Raw genomic sequence first — 22,602 nt, 5'->3', positions numbered from 1 at the left:
TTCAATAGCCACTTTTGTTTTCTCCGTGTACAGCTTGGCTTGTGTAAGCACAGGGAGGGATAAAACTCTGGCTGGATGGTGTTGGGGGTATGTATTTGAGCCTTCAGAAAAAGTTTTATGACAGATAGGGCTCAAACTGAATGAGGTCAAAGAAGTCTCAGTTCTTATTTGGGGCTCAGTCATAAAAAGTGCAAATTCCATGAAGTTAACATTGCAAAATAAGTGATATCACATTATACACTCATCTCTATTGAATGACCGTAGCAGAGATGGGGTGTCTTTGGCAGCATGCAGTCTGCTCTACGGAAAGCAGCTGTATTCTTTCCTCCACGCCCTGGGAATAGGTTGCAGCATGTGTTTCCTAGTGCAACCAGCCGACTCTGGCCATGCACATATAGGGAATGAAAACTCTTGGGTTTTCAGCCCTTTTGGGTGGGAATTTTTAATTTGAGGCTGTTATGTTAGAGATTGCCTCATTGGAAAGGCTTGGTTTGAGATGTTTTTGCGTCTTTTCTGAACCGTTCAGCTGTTACAGGATAGATACCAATTCACACAGACTCATGTGAACTTTGGGCTGCAGCTGTAAGTCCTGAGACTGAACACGTCACCAGTAGCTTTCTGAAGATGTTTCTCTGTGTGTCTTACTGTCACGTTCAGTATAGCTTGTGGAGGTTTTTAACTGTATTAGTTAATGTTTTAACCCTAAAGAATCATGTGTAAGTACAAAGGAACTAACATGATAAAGTAAAAAATGCTAAAATAAGTATGTGCAATACAAGTTCTGTAGTTATAACACAGATGTATATCTATTAAATCTCTGTTTCGCTGTTCCTAAAAACAGTTCAACTGCAATCTCACTTGGACAGGAAAAAACTACCAGTTCAGGTTACTTGCCCAAGTAAAGAACCCAATTAGCATATTTTGACAGCAGTTATCAGGAAACTCAGGATTTTGTGATAAAAATTTTTCAACAGACACTGTTTTATGTTGGCTAGAAGGTACATACGTGTAGATATGTGGAAGAGGGACTATTTATAAACCCTTTACGGCAGTTTACATTTTTGGGACTTACAATGCTTTTGCTACTGTATTTTTTAATTTTTTGGGGGATATTTACAGATTCAACGTGTGTAAGAACTGGAATAAAAATGATGATATACTATTATGAACATGCAATATTTTATTGTGTACATACAATATATGTGGAGAATTTTCCTGTTGTTAGGAGGTGGAGGCTGTAAAGGAAATGAGAAGCAAACCCAAAGGGAACTGACATGTCTGAGTATCAGTTTGGACTCAATAACCTGAAATGCATGAATCTGTATTCCATGGGGACACATTGTCATTGTAACAAATTTTCACCATGAAATATAGTATGGAAAATTTTGAAAGTAGGAAGTCATTTGGCAACCTACTTGCAGGTGGAAAGGATCGTAGTGTGGACATTGACTCACCATCAAAATTCGTGAGAAGTTTGTCATGGGAGCCCCTTCTGACATGAACCGGGTTGCTAGCTGTTGCTAAATGACAGGGTAGTTTGTGTTACTGGACTGGCAACACCACATTGTTTTTGTACTCCTACACTGCTACCACTGTATGGGAATAAATTTAATGGTGAATAAAATGGCAGAAGATCAATATATTAAGAATTATTCACTGTCCTGCTGAACACTTTTTTTTTTTTTTTAAGTAGATGACTGCTTCTAATATGGCAAATATTGATGTATTGAATTACAGCACTTGTTAAGGACACAATGCAATACTAACCGCTTACTCCTTTGTTCTTTATTTGTAGGTCAAGATGTTGTTAAGTATAAAAAGTATCTTATGGATGTACTCTACATTAGTTATAACATATATGCTACCTAAAGGTAAGTCTGTTATACACAGAACTATTTATTAAAATTCATTTTAGTGGTCCAATCAGTAGGGTGTTTCTCAGGACTAGGGAAACAACTCAAACTCAGGAGATTCAGCTTCTGGTTTTGCCTCTGCCACTCTTCTTGCTGCACTGTGTAACTGACTTTATTTCTGTGTTCTCCTCACTGCCTTACTGATTTATATAGAAAAGTCTTGGTGGGTGGGCATGTTTTTGACAAGTTTTTTGCATGCCTGCCTGATGTCTCCTGAGGTTTGTAAGTGTCGTTAATTCGAGTAACAATAAAGAAAGTGCCATGGGATTACATTGTGTAAAGCAAAATAGACTGCTTTCTCCAAATACTCCAGAATGCATTTTAATCCTTTAAGCTGTGCTTTTGAAATGTTCGACCTGTTGGACAGGTATGTCTTGCACCTTCATTTTCCATCATCCACTAAGGAGCTCCTTGCAGTAGATGAAGTGAGGGCTGATGGCGTGGTGCTAACTTTAGTGGAAAGCCGACACCTTCCATGGGAGTTTCAGCTTGGTGTCACGGAGGCAGCAGCGGGCAGTGCTGGCGGCGCAGGAGCAGGATCCTGGGACAGACCTAGCCAGGCTGCAGAAGTGAATAAAATGGGGAAGTCCTTGGGCTACAGGAATACCAGTTTGGCACACCTCCCAGTCAGATCCCAATGTGTTTTGGGATCTATAGGTCACAGCTTGCACCCTCTCTGTATTCAGGGTGAAAAATGCCGTGCACAAGTGGGATACAGGCAAAATCAGTAGCTCCAGTTTCTGCTTTGCTCTGTGATCTGTTAAGGAGCAGTTGGGGACATGCCTCTGTAATGGGCGTCTGGCTGCCAGCCCCCTCTTGTGGGGGGGCTGCCTGAGCTAACCTGGTGGCAAGTCCCTTGGCTGCTGGGGTCTGGAGCAAGGAAGTGTTAGGGCAGCTGCAGGTCTTTGGTTTGGGTGGAAAGGAGGAGCCCTCATTACTTCTCTTCGTGATCACGTGCTAGCACTAAAGTATGTGTTCATGTGTGGTTGCCATGTTTATTTGAAAGTTTGAGTCAAGCCTTTAGTAAGGAAAAGGTCCATACAACTGCTGCAGACTCACAAAATTGGGATTATAACTTTCCCAAGCCTCAAAGCAAGATTTTTCTTGATTTTTTTTTTTTTTTTCTTCTTCTTTTCTTTCAAAGGACTCCTCAAACTGATTTTGCCCTTTGGGAAAATCGAATGTACTAATTGTTTTTTTCCAGCTTGAACACTGTTTCTAGGAAAGTCTTTAGGTAGTCCTGCAAGATAAAAGAAAAAACAGTTGTGCTTAGTGGGGCCAACTGAAAAAAAGTAGCTTTTTTTTTCCTCAGGTAGGTTGGAAGCACCATCCTTTGCTATTTCCTACTATCACTTCCTCCTTAAAGGTGGTTTTCGTTTTCCATTCTTCATTAAACGTACAACAGACCAGGATGATTAGACTTGTCCTCAGGGACAAGAGACTCAAAGCTTTAGCAAGACAGAAAAACTGAGCTTCCATTTTCTCATTCATAGGGGGCTGAGACTGATTTAGTTATTAAATGTCATGCTTTTTTTTCCTCTTATTTTTTTACTTAGTAAAATATCTGTGAGTGTGGACTGATGTATGGATCTTGGATTCACAGCTGATATTTAATAATTTGTTTATATGAAGCATTAAGAGAGGCAAAGTAAACAATTGTCAGAAAAGGTAATGGACTTGCAATGTAAGTCTACGTGATGAACTTGGCAGTTTTTATATGATAAGCACTTATACTTAAAGGGGGCTTATAAGAAAGATGGAGAGAGACTTTCTACCAGAGTAGGACAAGGAGCAAAACTGAAAGAGAGTAGGTTTAGATTGGACATGAGGAAGAAATTTTTTACAGTAAGAGTGGTGAGACACTGGTACAGGTCTCCTAAAGAAGTCGTGGATGCCCCTCCCTGGAATTGTTCAAAGCCAGGTTGGATGGGGCTTTAAGCAACCTGATATGTTGGAAGGTGTCCCTGCCATGGCAGGTGGGTTGGACTAGATGATTGTTGAATGTTCCTTCCAACCCAAACCGCTCTGATTCTAAGTTATATCTTTCTTTAAGGCAGAAATGTCTTTTAAGATACAAGAAAAGGAAGAGCTACTAGCAATAATTAGTCATCTTCAAAATGGAGTAAATGGTAGTACATTGCTCACACAAGGAGAGGTCTAATGACAAGATTTTACCTGAGAATCAACCTACGAATGGAGAACATGTAAGAAGATAGAATAAGTAGGGCAAAGGAATCTGACAAGAAGTTTAAACATAACGTTTCTGTTATGACTTATTGAAAGTCTCTTCATGTTTACTTAGGGCTAATGGTCAGCCTAATCGCACATACATTTTAACACTAGATGGGATAGTCTTGCCCCTTTTCCATCCACTGGTGCTAGTTTTCATGCTTTCCTCAGTGCTGACACTGGTATTTATGCAAGTATATGGCCAGCTGAATCGGGTAAATTACTTGTTTGAAAGAGCACATGGCATTTCTTGCAGGTTATTTTTCCACTGGATCAGACCTCTGATCTGACTCACTGCCTCATGCAAATGCTAGTGCTGGCAGAATTCAAGGATTGGGAGTGCATCACTGGAAGTGGGGAGGAGTGGGATGGATCCTTAGAGTGGTAAATCATGGGATGGCACCTTCAGATGTCCCTTGACTTACTCCACCTTTTATCATCTCTTAAATGGGTCATGTTGTCTCCAGAGTAAACTCTTTAGTACTTAAGCAAGTTCCATATGAACATCCCTGTAAGGGCTTCTCAGGAACAGAGACCATGTTCTGACTGGTCCTTATTTGCCTTAATCTTTTGTGAGGAATTCAAAAAGACCCTTATTTTTCGTAGAATACACTGTGAGCTCTGTGAGATTATGTTGAAGTTGGGGGCCATTCTTTCACCACAGAGAGTCTTAAACATGTTCTGAGTACGGCCATGGGGAAGAAGACAAACATGAAAAAATTTTGTTTTTCATGAATTGATCCAATAGAGTCTGTGGGATCAATTCATACACTTCTGTTTTGTAGAAATGTCAGTCAATTTGTGTAATAACATTTCTGAGGATGAGTGTTACGAGATTACAGACAATCTTTACAAGTACAACTGTTTCTTTTGTTTAAAAAAATACTCTAAAAACAAAATACATCTCCGCATTTTGAAGAGTTAGACATCTTAAGTTTCAACTTTTTCTTTTTAAATCCTAAATTTGAATACAAAATTGAAGCCTTGAAATCTTCCATGAAACACAAATTTCCATGCTTCCATTCCCACAGTGGGTTGGATCACTCTGTATGATTTAATTAAATTTAATTGAATAGTCACTTCAATATGATGCATTATAATTTTTCCTTTAAAAACTTTCAGGCAAAATTATTCTGGAAGTCTAAAATTTTTCTTCCTAGAGTCATATGGGAAATTTGACAAAATCAGCAGTTATCATCAATTAAAGTGTAGATCCTGGAATCTGTGAGTGTTAATGTTAATGATAACAAAACTGAAGCTTGATTTAGAACATAGCAAGTTGTAAGTGTGCAAAGTTTTATGCGTTCACTGCTAATCATTATTCCTTTGATTTCTTTTCCACTCTCATCTTTGAATGATCACATTTATAAATACCTAGCATGTTTGTGTGGCATGCTCGTTAGACTTTATGTAGCAACAAAAGTATTTTTCCTTTGAGGGCAAATTGAGAATGGTCTTGCATGGCTTCTTTAAGACTTTAACTTGTCAGAAGATGTGTGTCAGAAAGGCAGCAGGAAATATGGTGTAAGCTTCTGGGGTCACGGCAGTGCCCCTCTGTGAGACCTTTGCTGTTTGCTCTGGTACATGTGAAGGATTAATGACAGGAGTTCATGAGCAAGGTTTACGCCTGCTGCTAGTGTGGCATTTACTCACTTTGAACTAGATGGTGTTAGGATATTTTAGTTTACAAGATGGATTTTTTGATTGTGATCAATATTGGAGTTTATCTTACTCATTTTAAGTGACTGTCATGCCATGAAGGAGTATGCTTTTGTGAAAGCCCAGTAGTCCAGAATACAGTAGAAATCCCCTAGGTTGCAGTGTGTCATATGTTCTTTCAAAGGTATATAATAATATATCAGTTTAAACATCAGTTTATCTGATCATGTTTGTGTTCTATATATGCTATAAAATGCATGTATGCATACCTGTAGTGTCTGTATATGTTACGTTGAGTTCTGCAGCTGAGACTTACATTTGCCCAGCTTCCTGGGAATTTCTTGCAGAATATGAAAGTAGTTGGTTCTTCATCACTCTATGACTCCTTCTCTTATTCTGCTTGCTCAGACCACAAATCACCTGGTAAAGAACTCAGTGAGGATTTTTGTGGGGTCCCAGTCTGTTATCTCTGTTGTCAGAGTTTCATGAAAGTTTATGTAAGTGGTGCATTCATTGTAATCTGTCATTACCTTCACTAAAAGATTTACAGTTAATGAAATGACTTCTCATAGACTTGGTGTTAGTAGTCAGATTAACAGAACACATAATTTCATTAATTCTTTCTGTTGCTGCTGGTAGACAGGGCAGTATATTGTATGTCTAGGTAGGTTGTTGATGAACTGAAAACTGAGATCAAATTTTTCTTGTCTTGTAAGTTTGGCTTAAATAAACAGAATCTTTTATTCTTTATGCATGTGGGTTTTGCCTACACAGTCAGTAGCAACATTCTGTTCAGTTAAGCTTAATGACGCAGCAAAATTGATCCTCTAAGCAGTGTCTAGGGTATTCTTTTCTTCAGACCTGCTGGTCTGGTCATTACGATTAATGTAATATGAAAGGGCAGAATTCTGTTTCTTTAGATTTCTATTTTAAGACTTCTGTAACATTTACAACAGAAAAAATGTACAAGTTCTAAGGAAAGAGACCTTGTTCTCAAGCAAGAAGTTCTTCTGTAGTTTTTCTCCCTTTTCAAAAGGAAGATATCAAGCTATGTGTCATTGGTAAGATAAGCTGACTTTGCAGTTAAGATGGTGGACTGGGAGGATCTAAGGAAGTTTTGCAGGGGAAAAAAAGCATGAAAAGGCAAGCTGGAATTTTTGTTTTCATCTTTTAAAGAAAGAGTGTGCCACACGCCATCCTCCCCGTGATACAAATGTATAGCCATAGCATTGGAGAAAATAAGACAGTAATAAGTTGTGGCAAAATCCTACCCAATAAGTTAAACCTGACAGGACTGTCTTCTGTCAGGGCGTTGCATGGGAGAAGTTTTCATTCTACATTCTGTTCCTGCTACTTATTCTGATGCTGGAGATTTTTAATATTTAAACAGAGGAAGACAACAAAAATACCCATCTGTTGAGGCACGCTATCTACCAAACCTGCCTGTAGCTTGACTGCATTGTGCTGCTCTCAGCCTGACCCTGTAGTCCCAACATCTTGTACAAATCTCTCATGGACTTTGCTGGGACTACTGTCAAGATATGTGTTTATGGCTAGGAGATTTGGGCTTAGTTGTATATTTTATTTCTTTATTGTCTATGTTTTTTCCCTAATAAATTAATTATGCATGAATGATACATATTGATCAGCAACAGAAAAAAATGCTTATTTAATCACCAACCAGCTTAGGCATTTCAAAACCATCCTCTTGTTTAAGAGTACATGATGTTACAAGTATTCTAGGTCCTACACAGTGAGGTGGAGATATGGTATAAAACAATGTTGGAAAATACCTCCTTTTCTCAACCTGTGCTTCAATTTACGAAGAGTTACAACATGTTTTCTTCATATTTTTACCTGCCATGCCCTTTCTAAGGAATAGTCTATCATATACCGTTGATAGTGGCTGAAGAGGAGACATAACATGGAGTATAAGCATAGGGAAAATACTAGACACAAAAGGGTTGTATGGGTTAATAGAAGACATTGACACTTTCTGCATCGGCCAGTAAATTCTGCTTGACTAACTAACTTGGACAAAAATCCAAATGAAATCAAGAGTTTTGGAACTGTGAGGGAACATCACTTAATCTTATGTTTCAGTGACAATTTTTTTTTCTTTCAGTAGGGAAAACTTTTCTTCTCCCCTCTTCTCTTCCTTCTTCTCCCCTCTTCTCTTCCTTCTTCTCCCCTCTTCTCTTCCTTCTTCTCCCCTCTTCTCTTCCTTCTTCTCCCCTCTTCTCTTCCTTCTTCTCCCCTCTTCTCTTCCTTCTTCTCCCCTCTTCTCTTCCTTCTTCTCCCCTCTTCTCTTCCTTCTTCTCCCCTCTTCTCTTCCTTCTTCTCCCCTCTTCTCTTCCTTCTTCTCCCCTCTTCTCTTCCTTCTTCTCCCCTCTTCTCTTCCTTCTTCTCCCCTCTTCTCTTCCTTCTTCTCCCCTCTTCTCTTCCTTCTTCTCCCCTCTTCCTCTCATCAAATCAAAGGGTGCTTTTATGTAGTTTTTATAATGCTTTCCACAGTTTGAGTTTGACACGCATGTTTGTATCTACATGGTTTACTATTTGGGGATGCAGCCCAATTTAGGATAGATCTAGTTTACACATCACAATAATACATGTTGTTTGCCAAGGGTTTCATTCTGCTGATGTGAAGACACAGATATTAGAGAGAGGAAATTTCCTCAGGGTTCAGTGCTGATATTGCAAATCACTCATAACCAGAAACAACATTGTCAAAAGTTTATTAAAATTCTGTCAGTTGGGATAATTATAACTAGGTTATTTTTCATGTAAGAAGTTCCTGTAATATATATAGATGACGAGAGATCGTAATAAATACTAAATATTTTGAGACTGATTTTGATCTCCCACCTGTGCAATTTGGCAGTAATTCCATCACAACTTATAGGACTGAGCATTCTGTTCCTTTACCTCTAACCCTCGTAAGTCAGTGAAGTTTCAAGAAATTAAAGGCAATATCAAAGGTAGTGGTCTTCCCATACTGTACATCTTCAGATAAAATCTGTCCTTTCTAGTTTTTAGGAATCAATTGACTCTAGGTGAAATGAGTTTTTATTTCCTTATGGAAACAGAAATCCCCAAACCTCAATGGAGTTGTTTTTTTTTCTAAAGAAATGTATATGCAATCAAAGCTTTTGAGCTGGTCTTTAGACTTCAGTAATTTCTACAGGCTTGCCTTCAAGCGTTGTAAATTCTCCAGTCTTCAGTTCTGTATTGGACTTGTTTTTGTCTTTCCCTGTTTTACAGATAGATTCTTCCTAAGTCTGGGCCCAAAGTGTATGAAATGATTAGTTTGACTATTAAATGTGAGTTGTACCATCACTGGTCTCTGTTAACGAGTCAAAGGAAGAATGAAAATCTCACCATGTCTTGAATCACAGAGTGAGCATCTTGCTGGTAAACGTGCTCAGACAGTGCTGTTCCATATGAACTTTTCAGCTGAGCTTTGGGTGCAACGCAGCTGTTTTGGCACAGCATTACCCCATTGTTGTTGTACTCTCTCTGGTCTAATCATCTCTGGTTCAGTCATCTTGAGTGTATCTGCATTGTGGTCCCAAGGATTTTTAATTAGGTAGCCATGGATGGGAAGGACCCGAGGACTTCCATTTAAACTTCTGGGACTTCCTTGGTCAGTCCATTTTTTTTCTTTTTTGTGTTTCTAGTTAGTACTTTATTATTAAAATGCTTGGCCATCAAGCTGATGATTCTTTATTGAACCTTTTTAGATAAGACTGTTAATACTTTATCCTGTATAAAGTCATCTGTCTCTGTTAAAACTAATCAACTTAATAAGCATTTTTTCCTTTTTATTTTTTCCTTCTTTTTTTTCCATCTTTCTTTTTCTTCTTTTTTTTTTTTCCACCCTCAAAGTCTTCTACTTTTTATGGTGAGGTGATATTTCTGATGATAGATAAATGGCTAGATAATTTTCATGTGCTGGTGTCCCCTATTTCATGTATCACTCTGTTGGTGACTAGCATTTGAAGTTATTGTATTTCTAAACTTTATGAATCCTAGCTGACTTCAAATTAATGATCAGCATGTTCCATGTTTCAAAAAATGTTACAGTGCAGGACAGTGAAAGAGGTTAGGTAGACACTGTTGTGCAGCAGCTTTTAATCTTTATTAAGCCATTACGTATGGAGAAATAACACCATATAAAAAATAAATCTAACAGAAACTCTCTCTTCAGACAGTTGCTGTGTGCAGGTTGAATGAACAGTAGTCAACTTCTCCCTCAGGATACTGTCAGATGGAAGAATTTCACTGTAAAGTGTTTGCAGCTGGAGATGTCATTAAAAATGATAAAGGTCCTATCATGTCAAGTGAGCCAAGTAGGGACTTTCTGTGCACTTTAATTCCTTCTTTCCTTTAACATCCTGAAATACTTTGGGTTTGCAACGTGTTAAAAGTCCCTGAGGCTATAAGGAAATAATTTAACAAGAATGACTATTTGGGAGATTCTCACTGAAAAGGCTTTTGTTTCAGCACATTTGCAATAAAAAGAGTTAACCCTTGAAGGAATAATGAAGTAAGGGATGTCATGTGTGCAAAATCGTGGACTATGTTTTACTTTTAGGACAGGAGCAAATGAACAAGGTATTGTGAGGTAAGGCAAGGTGTAAACACCAGTAGCTCCCCTGTATGCATGCTTTTGACCAGCAATAGATGCGTGGTAATTCACTGACTTTCATTCAGTGTGGTCTTCCTCCTATGAAGTAAAAACCCATAGTTCTTACAGCCCATCTCTCATCTGAAATTCCAAAACAGTTTCCAAAGAAGGCCAATAACCTGGTGTCTAGAGCAAATGGAGAAAATAAGTCAGAGAGCAGCAAATTAAACTTGCCCAAACAGAAGAGGGCTCCATCAGCAGCCTAGGATATCAGTGCAAACTGTTATTTAGCTTGTACTTACCAGTCCTGTTACAAATCACCTAAGGTTCATGGATTTCAGGTCTTGCACATCTGTGGGACGTTAAATAACAATGAAATGTAACTGTTTTTGATTTTGCTGTTCCACTAATGCAATTTCTCCTTTCTCTCACCCTCTCTCCCCTTTTTCTAGTTAAAGCAGAAACAAAAACCCTGGTAAAGGGATCCCTCTCTGGAACTTCAGTCCTACCATGCTTCTTTTCAACCACACCCACTATAGCATCCAGCTATGCAGCTGAGTATCTTCGAATCAAATGGTCAAAGGTTGAACTGGATAAAAGTGGAAAAGATGCAAAAGAAACCACAGTCTTGGTGGCTCAAAATGGCAACATCAAAATAGGGCAAAGCTACAAAGATAGAGTGTCTGTTCCGACCCATTCAGAGGAGACCGGTGATGCTTCGCTGACTTTCTCCAAGCTGCGTGCAAGTGATGCAGGGGTGTATCGCTGTGATGTTATGTACGGAGTTGAAGACACACAAGCCATTGTATCATTGGCTGTTGAGGGTAAGGATTTATCTGTTTCCTTTGTAGTCAACAGTGATTCCAGTTAAAACAGTAAAAGTTAGTAATTAACATATAACTAGAGAGCATTTAAAGGAGCATCTTTAGTAATTTACCCTCCTTTAACTGTTCACTCTTCTGGTTCTCTTTCTGTCTTTTATTTTTTCTTATGAATCTCTTCCAATCCATAGCTCTCACTTCTCACTTACACCTTTGGGGAGGCTGCTTTTGATTCCTGGAACAAATGCTGCTTGCTTATTCCTGAAGTGGTTTGATACTTTGGTTGGGTTTATATCCTTTGCAAGACAATCTCTTTCTTTTACTTTCTTTTTTTTGTTTGTTTGTTTGTTTTGTATTTGTTTTTTGTTTTGGTCTTTTTTGAGGAGATACCTCTAAAATTTTCTCAAACCAGCCCTTTTGAAACATGATACATATTGTACTAATACATCTGTCTGAAAATTTCTGTGTCCTCACAAGAAGGCAGACTTGGCAGGCAGAAACAGTTTCTTTTTAATTGTTTCTGTAGGATGAATGAAAGCAATTGCCTTGCCACTGGAGCTGTGGTTGGCCTGTCTTGTCACTTGGTGTACAAAACTATAATGTCAACAAAACTGGGAGACACTCTGTGATAGGAGTGTCAAGCAGAGAGGAAGAGTTTCTTTTGTCCCAGTAATAGAAGTTGGATAGGTAGGAGGAAACCCATCTGGCAGAAGCTGCAGGAGGAAAAAGAGTAATGAAGTGGCTGCTAATGCGGAGGATCCAGGGCTAAAAGTCTGCTTGCCATCACTATAAGGAAATAGCCTCTGGTACTTGGAGGGGGCGAAGTGTATAAATAAAAAGGTAGAAGAGACAAGACTTTCAAAGGCATTTGCTTGCAGGGCAAAAGATGCATCTGATCTACAGGTGTTTTTCTCCTAAGAGCATGCTTACATAGCGCTATAAGCGTAGCATAAAGACTGCTTCAGAGGCTGGTGCTGTATAACCCTGTCAGTTTGGTGCCGAGCCTGAGCTAACAAACCCTGCTGAAAGGTAGGACATATTAGTCCAGGCTCTGTGCCATATAAATGCAAATTCTGGATCCAAACTACTCTGCATGCTTAGAACAACACTGCTTTGTGGATGTACCAGCTTGCCTGAGCCCTAGTTTGGACTCTGCCTTGCACTTCTTTGCACTTAGGTATTTTTTGAAATATTTGGTATTTACTCAGATGACTGAATCCCAAAACAAGCATTAATATCTGCTGCTGAAAATTATAGCTTTGGCTAAGATTTTTTTTTTTGTGAGCTTAATACTGTGTTGTTGTTCCAATACGTTTAACCTAACTTGAAGTCTTTTGGCATTGATTCAATGAAAGGTTTTGAAGGTGTAGTCTTAACTTGGAAATACAATAAATCAATGTAACCATTAATGTCTATATAACTTCGTAAACTCTTCAGTCTTAATGGCAAAAACAAAAGAAATCCTGGTTTGAACATTACTTTTCGGTAACTAGTGTACCTGGCATTGTTTATTCCTTTTCAAGTGCTCCCTTGACTGCATATCTATGTTCAGGAGTAGCAGATGTTTGCTACAACAAAATACCTGATGATTTATTGATTTATGGCAATCCCTTAGCTTCTGTAATTAGAGTTCCTGCAAAACACTGCAATGAGATGAACAGATCAGATTTTTTAATTGAAAGAAAATTTCACACACAACATTTTCTGTCTCCAACTGTTCTTTTCCATGATTGCTTTAATGTCAAACATTCAGGATGGGAAAAAGCCAGATCCTGAATCGAATGGAAACTAACATTGTTAGATTGTCATCTGTGCACTCCATGCTCCATTTTCTACATTAAGTAAACAAATGCCATTTATCAAACTCATAAATATTTCATGCGAATGTTGCTTTCAGATCCTCTGCCCTCTTTTCAGTAAGGTTTTATGTTGTTGGGTTTTTTTCTGATTTCAGCTTTTATTTAAAAAAACAACCAAAAAATCCCAACATTATTCCCAAATGTAATTTATTTCCATTATGTTGTTTTTTTTTTTTAAATTTGCACCCCAGGGTGATAATAATTTGAAACACGTGCTCTTCTGTACCCTTTCTTTGTGCATTCTTCGCTACCTGTCATTAGCATGGTGTAGGGAGATCCTTCAGAGTTAATTGCAGTAACTTGGGAGCTGATGGTTAGCATGGTTCAACTCTGTGCTTTTGTCAGTTCACCTGGGTGGAGCCGGAGCTGGTGCGTGCAGGTCAACCCCTGAATTCCTGGTAAAATTATCATCAGTTTTGCTATTCTACACATTTTATGCTCTTCTCAAGTGAAACGTAAAATGCATTTGTGTAGCAATCCTTTTCTGAGGACTGAGCAAGCATGTGTTTCTTTAGCTTTTTAGTGGATTAGAAGTACACAGAAAAAAGTGGTAACTCTGGCTCAGGTACTACTTGCTTGATCATATATCTTAACCCTAAAGTGAAGCAGAATCATTTATCAATGATATGAAACTCCTGCAAAGTTCCCTGCGTGGGACAATTTAGGTGAGGGAAGAAATGCTACTAATGCTTCAGAAAGAAACATTCATCTGTTTCTTTAAGTGCCGATACCGTTATGTGTGTAATGTCTAATTTAATAAATTTCTCAGAAATGGCCAAATGAAGTAGGCCAAATCTTATCTGCATCATTCTGCTGAAGTAGGTGAAATTGCTTTGTTGTTATTTTGATAACTTTATGGGTTTGCACGCTAGTTTGTTTGGGAATTTTTAAATCAGCGCAGGACTTGATTTCATAGCATCATAGAATACTTTGGGTTGGAAGGGACATTTAGAGGTCAGCCAATACAACCCCCCTGCAGTGAGCAGGGACACCTTTAGCTAGATCAGGTTGTTCAGAGCCCTGTCCGACCTGACCTTGAATGTTTCCAGGGATGGGGCTTCTACCACCTCTCTAGGCAGCTTGTGCCTGTGTTTCAGCACCCTCATCGTAAAAAATTTCTTCCTTATACCTAGTATAAATCTGCCATCTTAGATTAAAACCATTACTCCTATCACAGCAGGCCTTGCTGAAAGTTTGTCCCCATATTTTCTGCAGGCCCCCTTTAAGTACTGGAAGACCACAATAAGGTCTCCTTGGAGCTTTCTCTTCTCCAGGCTGAACGACCCCAACTTCAACAGCATTTCCTCATAGGGGGGGTGCTCCAGAACGTGATCATTTCTGTGGCCTCCTCTGGACCCACTCAAGCAGGTCCATGTCTTTTTTACGCTGGGGACCCCAGAGCTGAAGGCAGTACTTCAGGTGGAGTCTCACCAGAGCAGAGCAGAGGGGCAGAATCACGTCTCTTGATCTGCTGGCCAAGCTTCTCTTGATACAGCCCAGGATGCGATTGGCCTTCTGGGTTGCTAGTGCACATTGCCAGCTCACATCCAGCTTTTCATCCACCAGTACCCCCCAGTCCTTCTCTGCAAGGCATCTCTCAATCCTGTCATCCCCCAATCTGTACTGATATTGGGGATTTCCCTGATCCAGGTGCAGGACCTTGCACTTGTTGAACCTCATGAAGTTCACACAGGACCCACTTCTCCAGCTTGTCCAGGTCCCTCTGGATGTCATCCTGTCCCTCAGGCATGTCAGCTGCACCACTCAACTTGGTATCATCTGCAAACTTGCTAGGGGTGCACTCAATTCCACCATCAATGTCATTGATGAAGATATTAAACAGCACTGGTCCCAGTATGGACCCCTGAGGGACACTACTGATTGTCGCTGATCTCCATCTAGACATTGAGCTGTTGACCACTACCTTCTGGACGCAACCATCCAACCAATTCCTCATCCATCAAAAGTCCACCCATCATATCAACATATCTCAAATTTAGAGAGAGGCGTGTTGTGGGGGACCATGTCTAAGGCCTTACAGGAGTCCAGATAGATGACATCTGTAGCACTTCCCTTGTCCGCTGATGTTGTCACTCCATCATAGAAGGCCACTAAGTTGGTCAGGCAGGACTTGCCCTTGGTGAAGCCATGCTGACTGTCTCAAATCACCTCCCTGTCCTCCATGTGCCTTAGCATTGCTTCTAGGAGGATCTGTTCCACGATCTTCCCAGGCACAGAGGAAAGGCCAACAGGTTGATAGTTCCTAGGGTCCTCGTTTTTACCCTTTTTAAAAATGGGTGCAATGTTTTCCTTTTTCCAGTCGCCCAGGACTTCACCTGAATGCCATCACTTTTCAAACAGCGTGGAGAGTGGCTTGGCAACTATATCAGCCAATTTCCTCAGGACTCTGGGGTACACCTCCTCAGGTCCCATAGACTTATGCATGTCCAAGTTCCTCAGGTGGTCTCAAGGCTGATCTTCTCTTCCAGTGGAAGGGATTTCGCTCCCTCAGTCCCCCTCTTGCAGCCCATCCATTGGAGGGGTGGGGGAAGAGATGTTGCCAGTGAAGACTGAGGCAAAAAAGCTGTCGAGTACCTCAGCATTCTCCTCGTTCATTGTAACCAGCTTGCTAGCCTTGCTCCTCAGGGGAGTACGCTTTCTTTAACCTTCCTTTCTGGTTGACATACCTTATTATTCTTTGCTTCCCTCGCCTAGTTCAGCTCCAGCCATGCCTTGGCCTTCCTGACCCCATCCCTAGACAACCTGGCAGTGTCCCTATACCCTTCCCAGGACATCTGTCCCTGCTTCCACTGCCTGGGCCTTTCTTTCTTTAGTTTGACGAGCAGGTCTGGACTCAGCCATGCCGGTTTCTTGCCTCGCTTTCCTGGGGATCGAGAGCACCTGCGCTCTCTGAAAAGCATCAAAGGTCTGCCAGCTCTCTTCTGTGCCCTTGAACCTGAGGGCTGTTTCCCAGGGGGTCCTGCTGACCAGCTCCTTGAAGAGCTGGAAGTTTGCTTTCTCAAAATTCAGGGTCCTGACTTTACTCTTTGCCTGATACATATTCCAATTTCTAGATATTTTCAGGATTTCCATTTGTTTTACATACATTCCCTCATTTGAAACTTTCAAACACAAAGCACGTTCCAGCATCAATGAAGCCAGGTAGATAAGCTTAGACAGCTGTGCTGTTTGTTTTTCAAATGAACCTTTGCAAGTAAGATAATAGATAAGTGGGAGAGATAACAGGAATAAGAAAAAAAATCGCAGTAATTGCTACTTCTGTCCTTTCATATAGGTATGTTAGGGATATAAAACTGCTGTTGGACCCATTGTTCATCAAATTCACGTATTTTATCAGTGATGGAATGTATTGTGAATGGAAAAATTGGATTTCTAAGAAAGAATATTTTTCTCTGTAACATATAGTGTTTCCCAGGTTAAGCTGTACAAGTTGAACAGTTGGTGATAGTCATTGAAAGTAAACAGTAAAGATTTTAATGCCTTTTTTTTTTTTTTGCCTGAGTCTCAAGACCAAGACTGTCTACAAAAGATGTATATAATTGTGCATCTATTTTTTCTGTGTAACTATCTCAACAGACAAATTTGATAATTGTATGTAAATATCCAGTTAATTTGCTATTTTTACCTGCCAATTGAATTTCTGAAGTTCAGAAAAATCAGATTTATGTTATTAACAACAATATAAATTCTAGGTTTACTAAGCAGATGGGGTGTAAATACAAAACTGCGTTCTTTGACCATGACAAACTTGTATTTCAGTGCTTTTACTCCAAATGCTTCAACATCAAATCCTACCTTGCCATAGAATTATTTATTATTTATATAGTGTCTGAGTAGAAGATTTATTTTTTTTCATGTAATCAACTGTTGCCTGATTTATGTTGCTCACAAATCAGGCCAAAACCAAAGTCATATCTGTACCATTTCAGACAAAAGATCTGTATCTACCCATGTCCGTTCCAATGAAAGCAGGAAAAGCTGATGCCAAAGGGCAAATATAAACATTTTTCCTGCCTACCTGATTGCTGTCAGAGACTTGTCACCCGTGGACTTCCTGAGGCAGAGGTGATGGCTTTACATTAGCCAATCCTGCACAGATTTATTTTCTTTTTCCATTTGTTTTTTGAACTTATGTAAATTTTTAGTATCCACAGTCGGGCTCCTGGTTAAGCCACCACTTAACCACAGCTAGTTAGTTAAGTTAGTTGCAATTTACAAGGAAGATGTACGTGTTTAATCATGCCTTTGTCCCTACATTGCATATTTCTACTACATCCTTTTTTGACAGGTAAAATCTTTCTAAAGAATGTCAGGATCTTGGAAACTGCCATAAATCTGTGCATTTTCTTTGCTTTGGTTATAGGCGCAACATATGCCAACTAACTGTGTATGAATAGCTGCTTATATTCTCTTCGCTAGGAACTCAGAGATATCACCAAGACACCGTAGCTTAAGATGGTATTTTGTATCTGCTGAGCAGTGCTTACTAGTATGTGCATCATTAGCTTGTGATAGAGGTGCGATAATTTCTTTCAAACTCTGTTCAAACTGCTCAGCTTAAAACTAAGTTCGAACTGCCTTATTTCTGCTAGGGGTATAAGAGTGGTTGTGTTCGTGTTTCTAACAAGGATTACTTGGTTATGTGTAGTCCTGGGGACCTGATCTGGGAAAGTCATAGCAATGTAGGACTAAAGGACATGTTGTGTCATTTTGGTGTTGTAGGTAACCATGTTACGTGATGTGCTACATGCCTTTATTAGTCCTGTAATCAAGCGAGAGCAGCCATTCACATGGGTTATGGGGTGCTTTGCATATTTCATGTCTAAGATCAGCGGGGTTAGACTGAACTCTACGCTGTAGGTTAGTATTTTCATTTTACAGCTGATGAAAGTGTAAGAGAGAGGAGTGAAACACTTAATTTTAGCCCACGCAGGCAATTTTGGGGCAGCCAGGTGCCTGCCCTACTCATTAATCACAACCTCAGAGCTGTCCTTGAGGCAGGGGGCAGCACCAGCGCCGACAGGTCTGCAGGCTCATGCAGAAGGACAGTTTCATCACAGTAGATACCTCCTTTCCTGTTACTAATTGTGGGAAATGCTTTCCTTATACCCTCGTTGCTGCTATAATTACATTGATCTCTCAGGGATATTTTATGTTCAGAATGGATCTAAGAGTGTTTCAGCTTTACATGCTTCGACTTCTTACAAGAAGAGAAATATGCAGAACAAGTAATTCAGAGTAATTTTTCCTTCCACGTGTTGACTTCTCTGCATGTCCCTCTGAAATTTTCCCTTTTTCTCAGGAGCAACTCTTCTTTTGTCAGCTCTTGTAATTTAATCTTTCTACAGTGTTTTGAGTTTTTCTTCTGACCCTTCTTGATGTTATTAAACCCACAAGTCAAACTGTCTCATGTTAGAAGTCCTTGGCCTCACATTTTTTGAATGCTTAATGTTATTTTGTCTTCATTCTTAGTCATTTCCTTGCCACTGTTGTCTGAAAATGTCAGATCTCAGGAGCCTTCAGATGCTGGAGAGAAATGGTTTTCCCTTCCCAACAGCTAACACTGAGCTGCCACTTCCTTCCCACTTTAAGCTGCTTTTGGACACTGGTGGGTTTTCACTGTATTCCAATAGAGACACAAGGTGGATGTTGATGATCAGCAGGTAACGCCTTCTGAAGATAAACCCCAAGTGTTCACTTGCCTGCTAATAGTTTACCAAATGCAGTTTCACAGCCTTGACTTGGATGCCAAGTCTGAAATCAGGAAACCTGAAGTCAGGGCAGAATTTTTTTATTTTTTGACAATTTAAAATCATGTGCCTTGTGTAAGCTAAACGTGCAGGCTCATGCCACCTTCAGCTCCTCTCTGATGAGAGTCTTGGATGAGATGAGCTCTCTGTCAGTCCATATCCCTGGTCACGGATTACAGAGATTTAGATGACTAGTTAAGACTAGACTTCTAACCTTTAGGCAAAGAAAACTTCAGTGACTTGAATCCCAGAAAGGATTTTATAAAAGTGTTGCTATACCTTTCTTTGTCCATGTTTATTCTCTCTCTTTAGTTATAAAGTCCACTTCTATAAAAGAGTTTTGAGGTACCTTGTAAAAAGCTGACCTAGAAATGCAGTGGAACAGTACTCTTCATTCTGGAACATAACTGAATATTTAATGAAATCCTCGTTTTTTGTGGTGCTATGATATTGGGCAACAAAAAATAACATGTATGACCAAGTGTAATCAAAAAGAAAAAATCTGAACAAACCACTCATTTGAGCTGAATTTTTGTCATCCTTCTTGGAGATGACTGGATTTAAAGGGAACAAAGCGGAAAATGGGATCCCTTCAGTTTTGTTGCTCTTTTTTTCGTATCTTGTCAGTGAATATCTTTTATCAATACTGAGAGCACTTTATCCTTTTCTTACTGATGTTTTGGGAGACGACTGTTTTCTTGGGCCTCATTTTGGTAGTTTCTGTTTGATTCCACTGCAAGTCTGAGAGACTTTTCCAATATTTTAGTTTTGGTTGGCTTTGTTTGGGTTTGTTTGTTTGTTTATTTGTTTGTTTTTTTGTTTTTTAAGGCCAATAAAGAAAATCCTAGGCTTAAAATACTGATCTTGTTAAAGGAAAGAAGCAGCAATTAGGGAAGCAGAGAAAATGATAATTCACATTTTCATTTTTATGCAAACTCTTCTTTCTTGCAGGCATTATAATGGTAATAAATGGGAATTGTTTTCAGTGTGGGAATGCTGCCACTCAGTTGCCCTGTTAGCCCTGAGAGATTGTGTCTTTACAACCTAATTGATTTATTCTCTCTACAGCCAGAACTCTACTTCATTAGCTCCCACATTTGAAGAGCTGCTTTTATTTAATGTTTTAGATTTATCTGTTGAAACCTTACCACCTCTTGATGTTGAACTTCTGTGCTTCTTTGCTATATAAATTGACACAGGCAGTTGTATTTTTAAGCTTGTGTTTTACTGTCCTGCATCATAGATCTCAAGGAATCTCCAGCTTCTGTAGCTGGGAAGGAAAGAGCACAGTGAGTAGTGGCCGTCAAAGGGTAGGAGAGGGAAATTTATTTCTGGGTGAGAAAGACCCAGAATCTACTTGCAATGCATGTCAGGAACAGAGAAGCAAATGTTCTGATCAAGCTGCTGATGGGCAGGCTGGTGGGATTTCTTCATCAGGCTAATGGAGGACCTTCTTCGGGAGAGCTCTGAGCCCAGGCAGTGCATGGCATACCTTCACACGGTAGAACATGGTGGTAGAACAGAGGCCAATACTAACAGCTAAACTGGTTTTAAGGTGTTGGTCATCCCCCAGTATGAGGACCATTCTGAGAGGTTGTGTGGGGTTTAAGTGATTTTAATTTAACTACCAGTGCCTTGGCCTCAGTGAACTCTTGTGTGACCTAGCACATTGCTGTGCAGAGGTAACGGGGTGGTGAGGGTAATCCTACTGAGTATTCAGAGACAAATATAGATATAGTAAAGAAGTCATCCCCCCGAGAAAAATACAGGTAAATCTCATCATCAATTGCTTTCCTTATCTGGACCAACTTGGTCAGAGGAGCTTGCATGCAACTGCGTGCAACTGCGTTGCTCTGTGAGGATGGACGCAAAAATTTTGCAGAGGAGCAGCATGCGAGTTAGTGCAAGAAGCCTGTCCCTGGAGAGCTGGAGGTGCTGGGGCTGACAGAGCAGAAGGGTTGGTATGCACTTTCTTTCCACAGAATGAGAAGTTCCCTAAGGCGTTTGGCAAGGGAGGGCCTGCTGATGCAAGGGAGCCTGTTCTCAGGTTGCCAAAGCCTAAGGCAGGGGTCAGAAGATGGGTGCAAAACCTCGAATGAGGAACACGAATTATTCATGCAGGAAGCTGAAAATTCTGCCCTATTCCTTCTTTTCATACAGTGCTCAGTCCTGTAACCTCTATTTCGGCGTGTATTTGTAATTTAAATTGTCTTCTGCATTAAAGACAAGGAGGATCACCAAGTTGCGGTGTGTTTGTCAGAGTTATTTCAGTGGTCTGCACATCAGTGGCTAAGGCTTGAACACAAAAATAGAGTAACAACCTCTACCACCATAATCTGTTTTGTTTAGATATTATTTTCTGCATGAGACAACTTCTGAAATTCAGGCTTTATGTGATTCCAAAGGTGCATGTTGCAGCTCTCTAGTGAAAGTGAACTGTAGTTTATTAGCTGTCCCAGGAGCCCTTCCCCTGCAGTTCCAGGGGGTTTTGCTGCACCATACCCTGGCAAGTAATAAAGCAAAGTTGCAATCCAAAGGTGTGAAACCACAGAACCAGGCACCTACCTGTGGAAGCCCTGGTTTGTTAAAAGCAAATACTTTATGGTCTCGTTTTCTGGTCTAAGACAGACATAGATGGTTAAAAGACATTCTTTCTTGCTCAGAAGTCAATTTTGGATGCTACAAATTACTTTCCTGCAAGTGCTCTTTCTTGCAGACACTGCTACTCCTTCCTGTGATTACCCTGACTTTGTTTGCCAGATGTTCAGTGACAACATTATACTGCTGTAGTGTGGGGTTTTTTTGTTGCTTTTTTTGTTCCTAGGACAACTCCTTTTTTGCCTTTTCTTTCGGAGAGGAAATAGACAAAGGGAAAAAATCCTTTACAAATGTTTTAAAGTGCAAAAACTCGGACAAGGGATTTTGCCCCTCTCTCTCTGTCTAACTGAAACAATGGAAGTACTGCACTTTAATCTTCTTAGCCCCAGGGGTCTTCTAATTATTGCAGCTGTTGCACAGGCTTATACATACTGACGTCCTCCTTCTCATTCATCTTGGAGGCTCTTTTATGTCCATTAGTTCCTCGCTGGAAATGGAAGAGCCTTCAGCTCTAAGAATAGGTGAAGTTTACCTTTTGGATCAGGGTGAGGAGAACAAAGCATTCTCCAAGTTCCTTTCCAGGATTTACAAATGACCAAAGGCTCTTCTCAGCACTGCAAAAGCTACTTTAGCAGTGATCTTAACTTTTTAGTCCTGCATTGTTCAGGTATCACAGTGATCCCAAACCTGTGCAGCTGAGAAAGGCAGTGGTTACTTCCAACATGGAAGAAATGAGAGGCAAGATAGCTGATTGTGGAGGATGTACTCATATATTTAAGCAATAGGAAGTTTTTTAAAAAAATACAAGTGCAGAGAAATATGCTGCTGTCTCTTGCTAAATTAATGAACCTTTTTGTGCTTGCACTGAGAAAGAGTGCTTTTGTGCCCAGTCGAAGTCATGAGCACCAGTTAAGCAATCTTGCAAAAACAACAACAAAAGACATAATTAATATAAATTCATATAAAACAAATTTTAATTATTATTAAAAAACTAAATCAAATAAACGAATTGCTTCACAGACTCGGGCATTTCTGGTTTGACCCTGAGTTACAGAGTCAGTGTCAAATATTGTATACTACAGAAACGCCAATGCTACCAAGAAAAAAGATTTAAAATATTTTTAT

General features: G+C 39.8%; 1 protein-coding gene across 3 annotated transcripts in view; it reads left to right on the top strand.

The window, feature by feature from the left end:
- The first annotated feature begins 1,801 nt into the window (after positions 1-1,801).
- Positions 1,802-22,602, top strand: part of VCAN (versican) — a 109,331-nt gene continuing 88,530 nt past the window's right edge. For all 3 annotated transcript variants that reach the window (XM_086479133.1, XM_086479132.1, XM_086479130.1), the window contains exons 1-2: positions 1,802-1,871; positions 10,881-11,252. In XM_086479133.1, coding sequence (XP_086335259.1) covers positions 1,802-1,871; positions 10,881-11,252 — 442 coding nt within the window. The remainder of the gene's footprint in view (positions 1,872-10,880; positions 11,253-22,602) is intronic.

The sequence above is a fragment of the Leptosomus discolor genome, chromosome Z (assembly GCF_034619465.1).
Source record: "Leptosomus discolor isolate bLepDis1 chromosome Z, bLepDis1.hap2, whole genome shotgun sequence".
Classification (NCBI taxonomy): Eukaryota; Metazoa; Chordata; class Aves; order Leptosomiformes; family Leptosomidae; genus Leptosomus; species Leptosomus discolor.
This window is presented reverse-complemented; position numbering and strand designations above follow the sequence as displayed.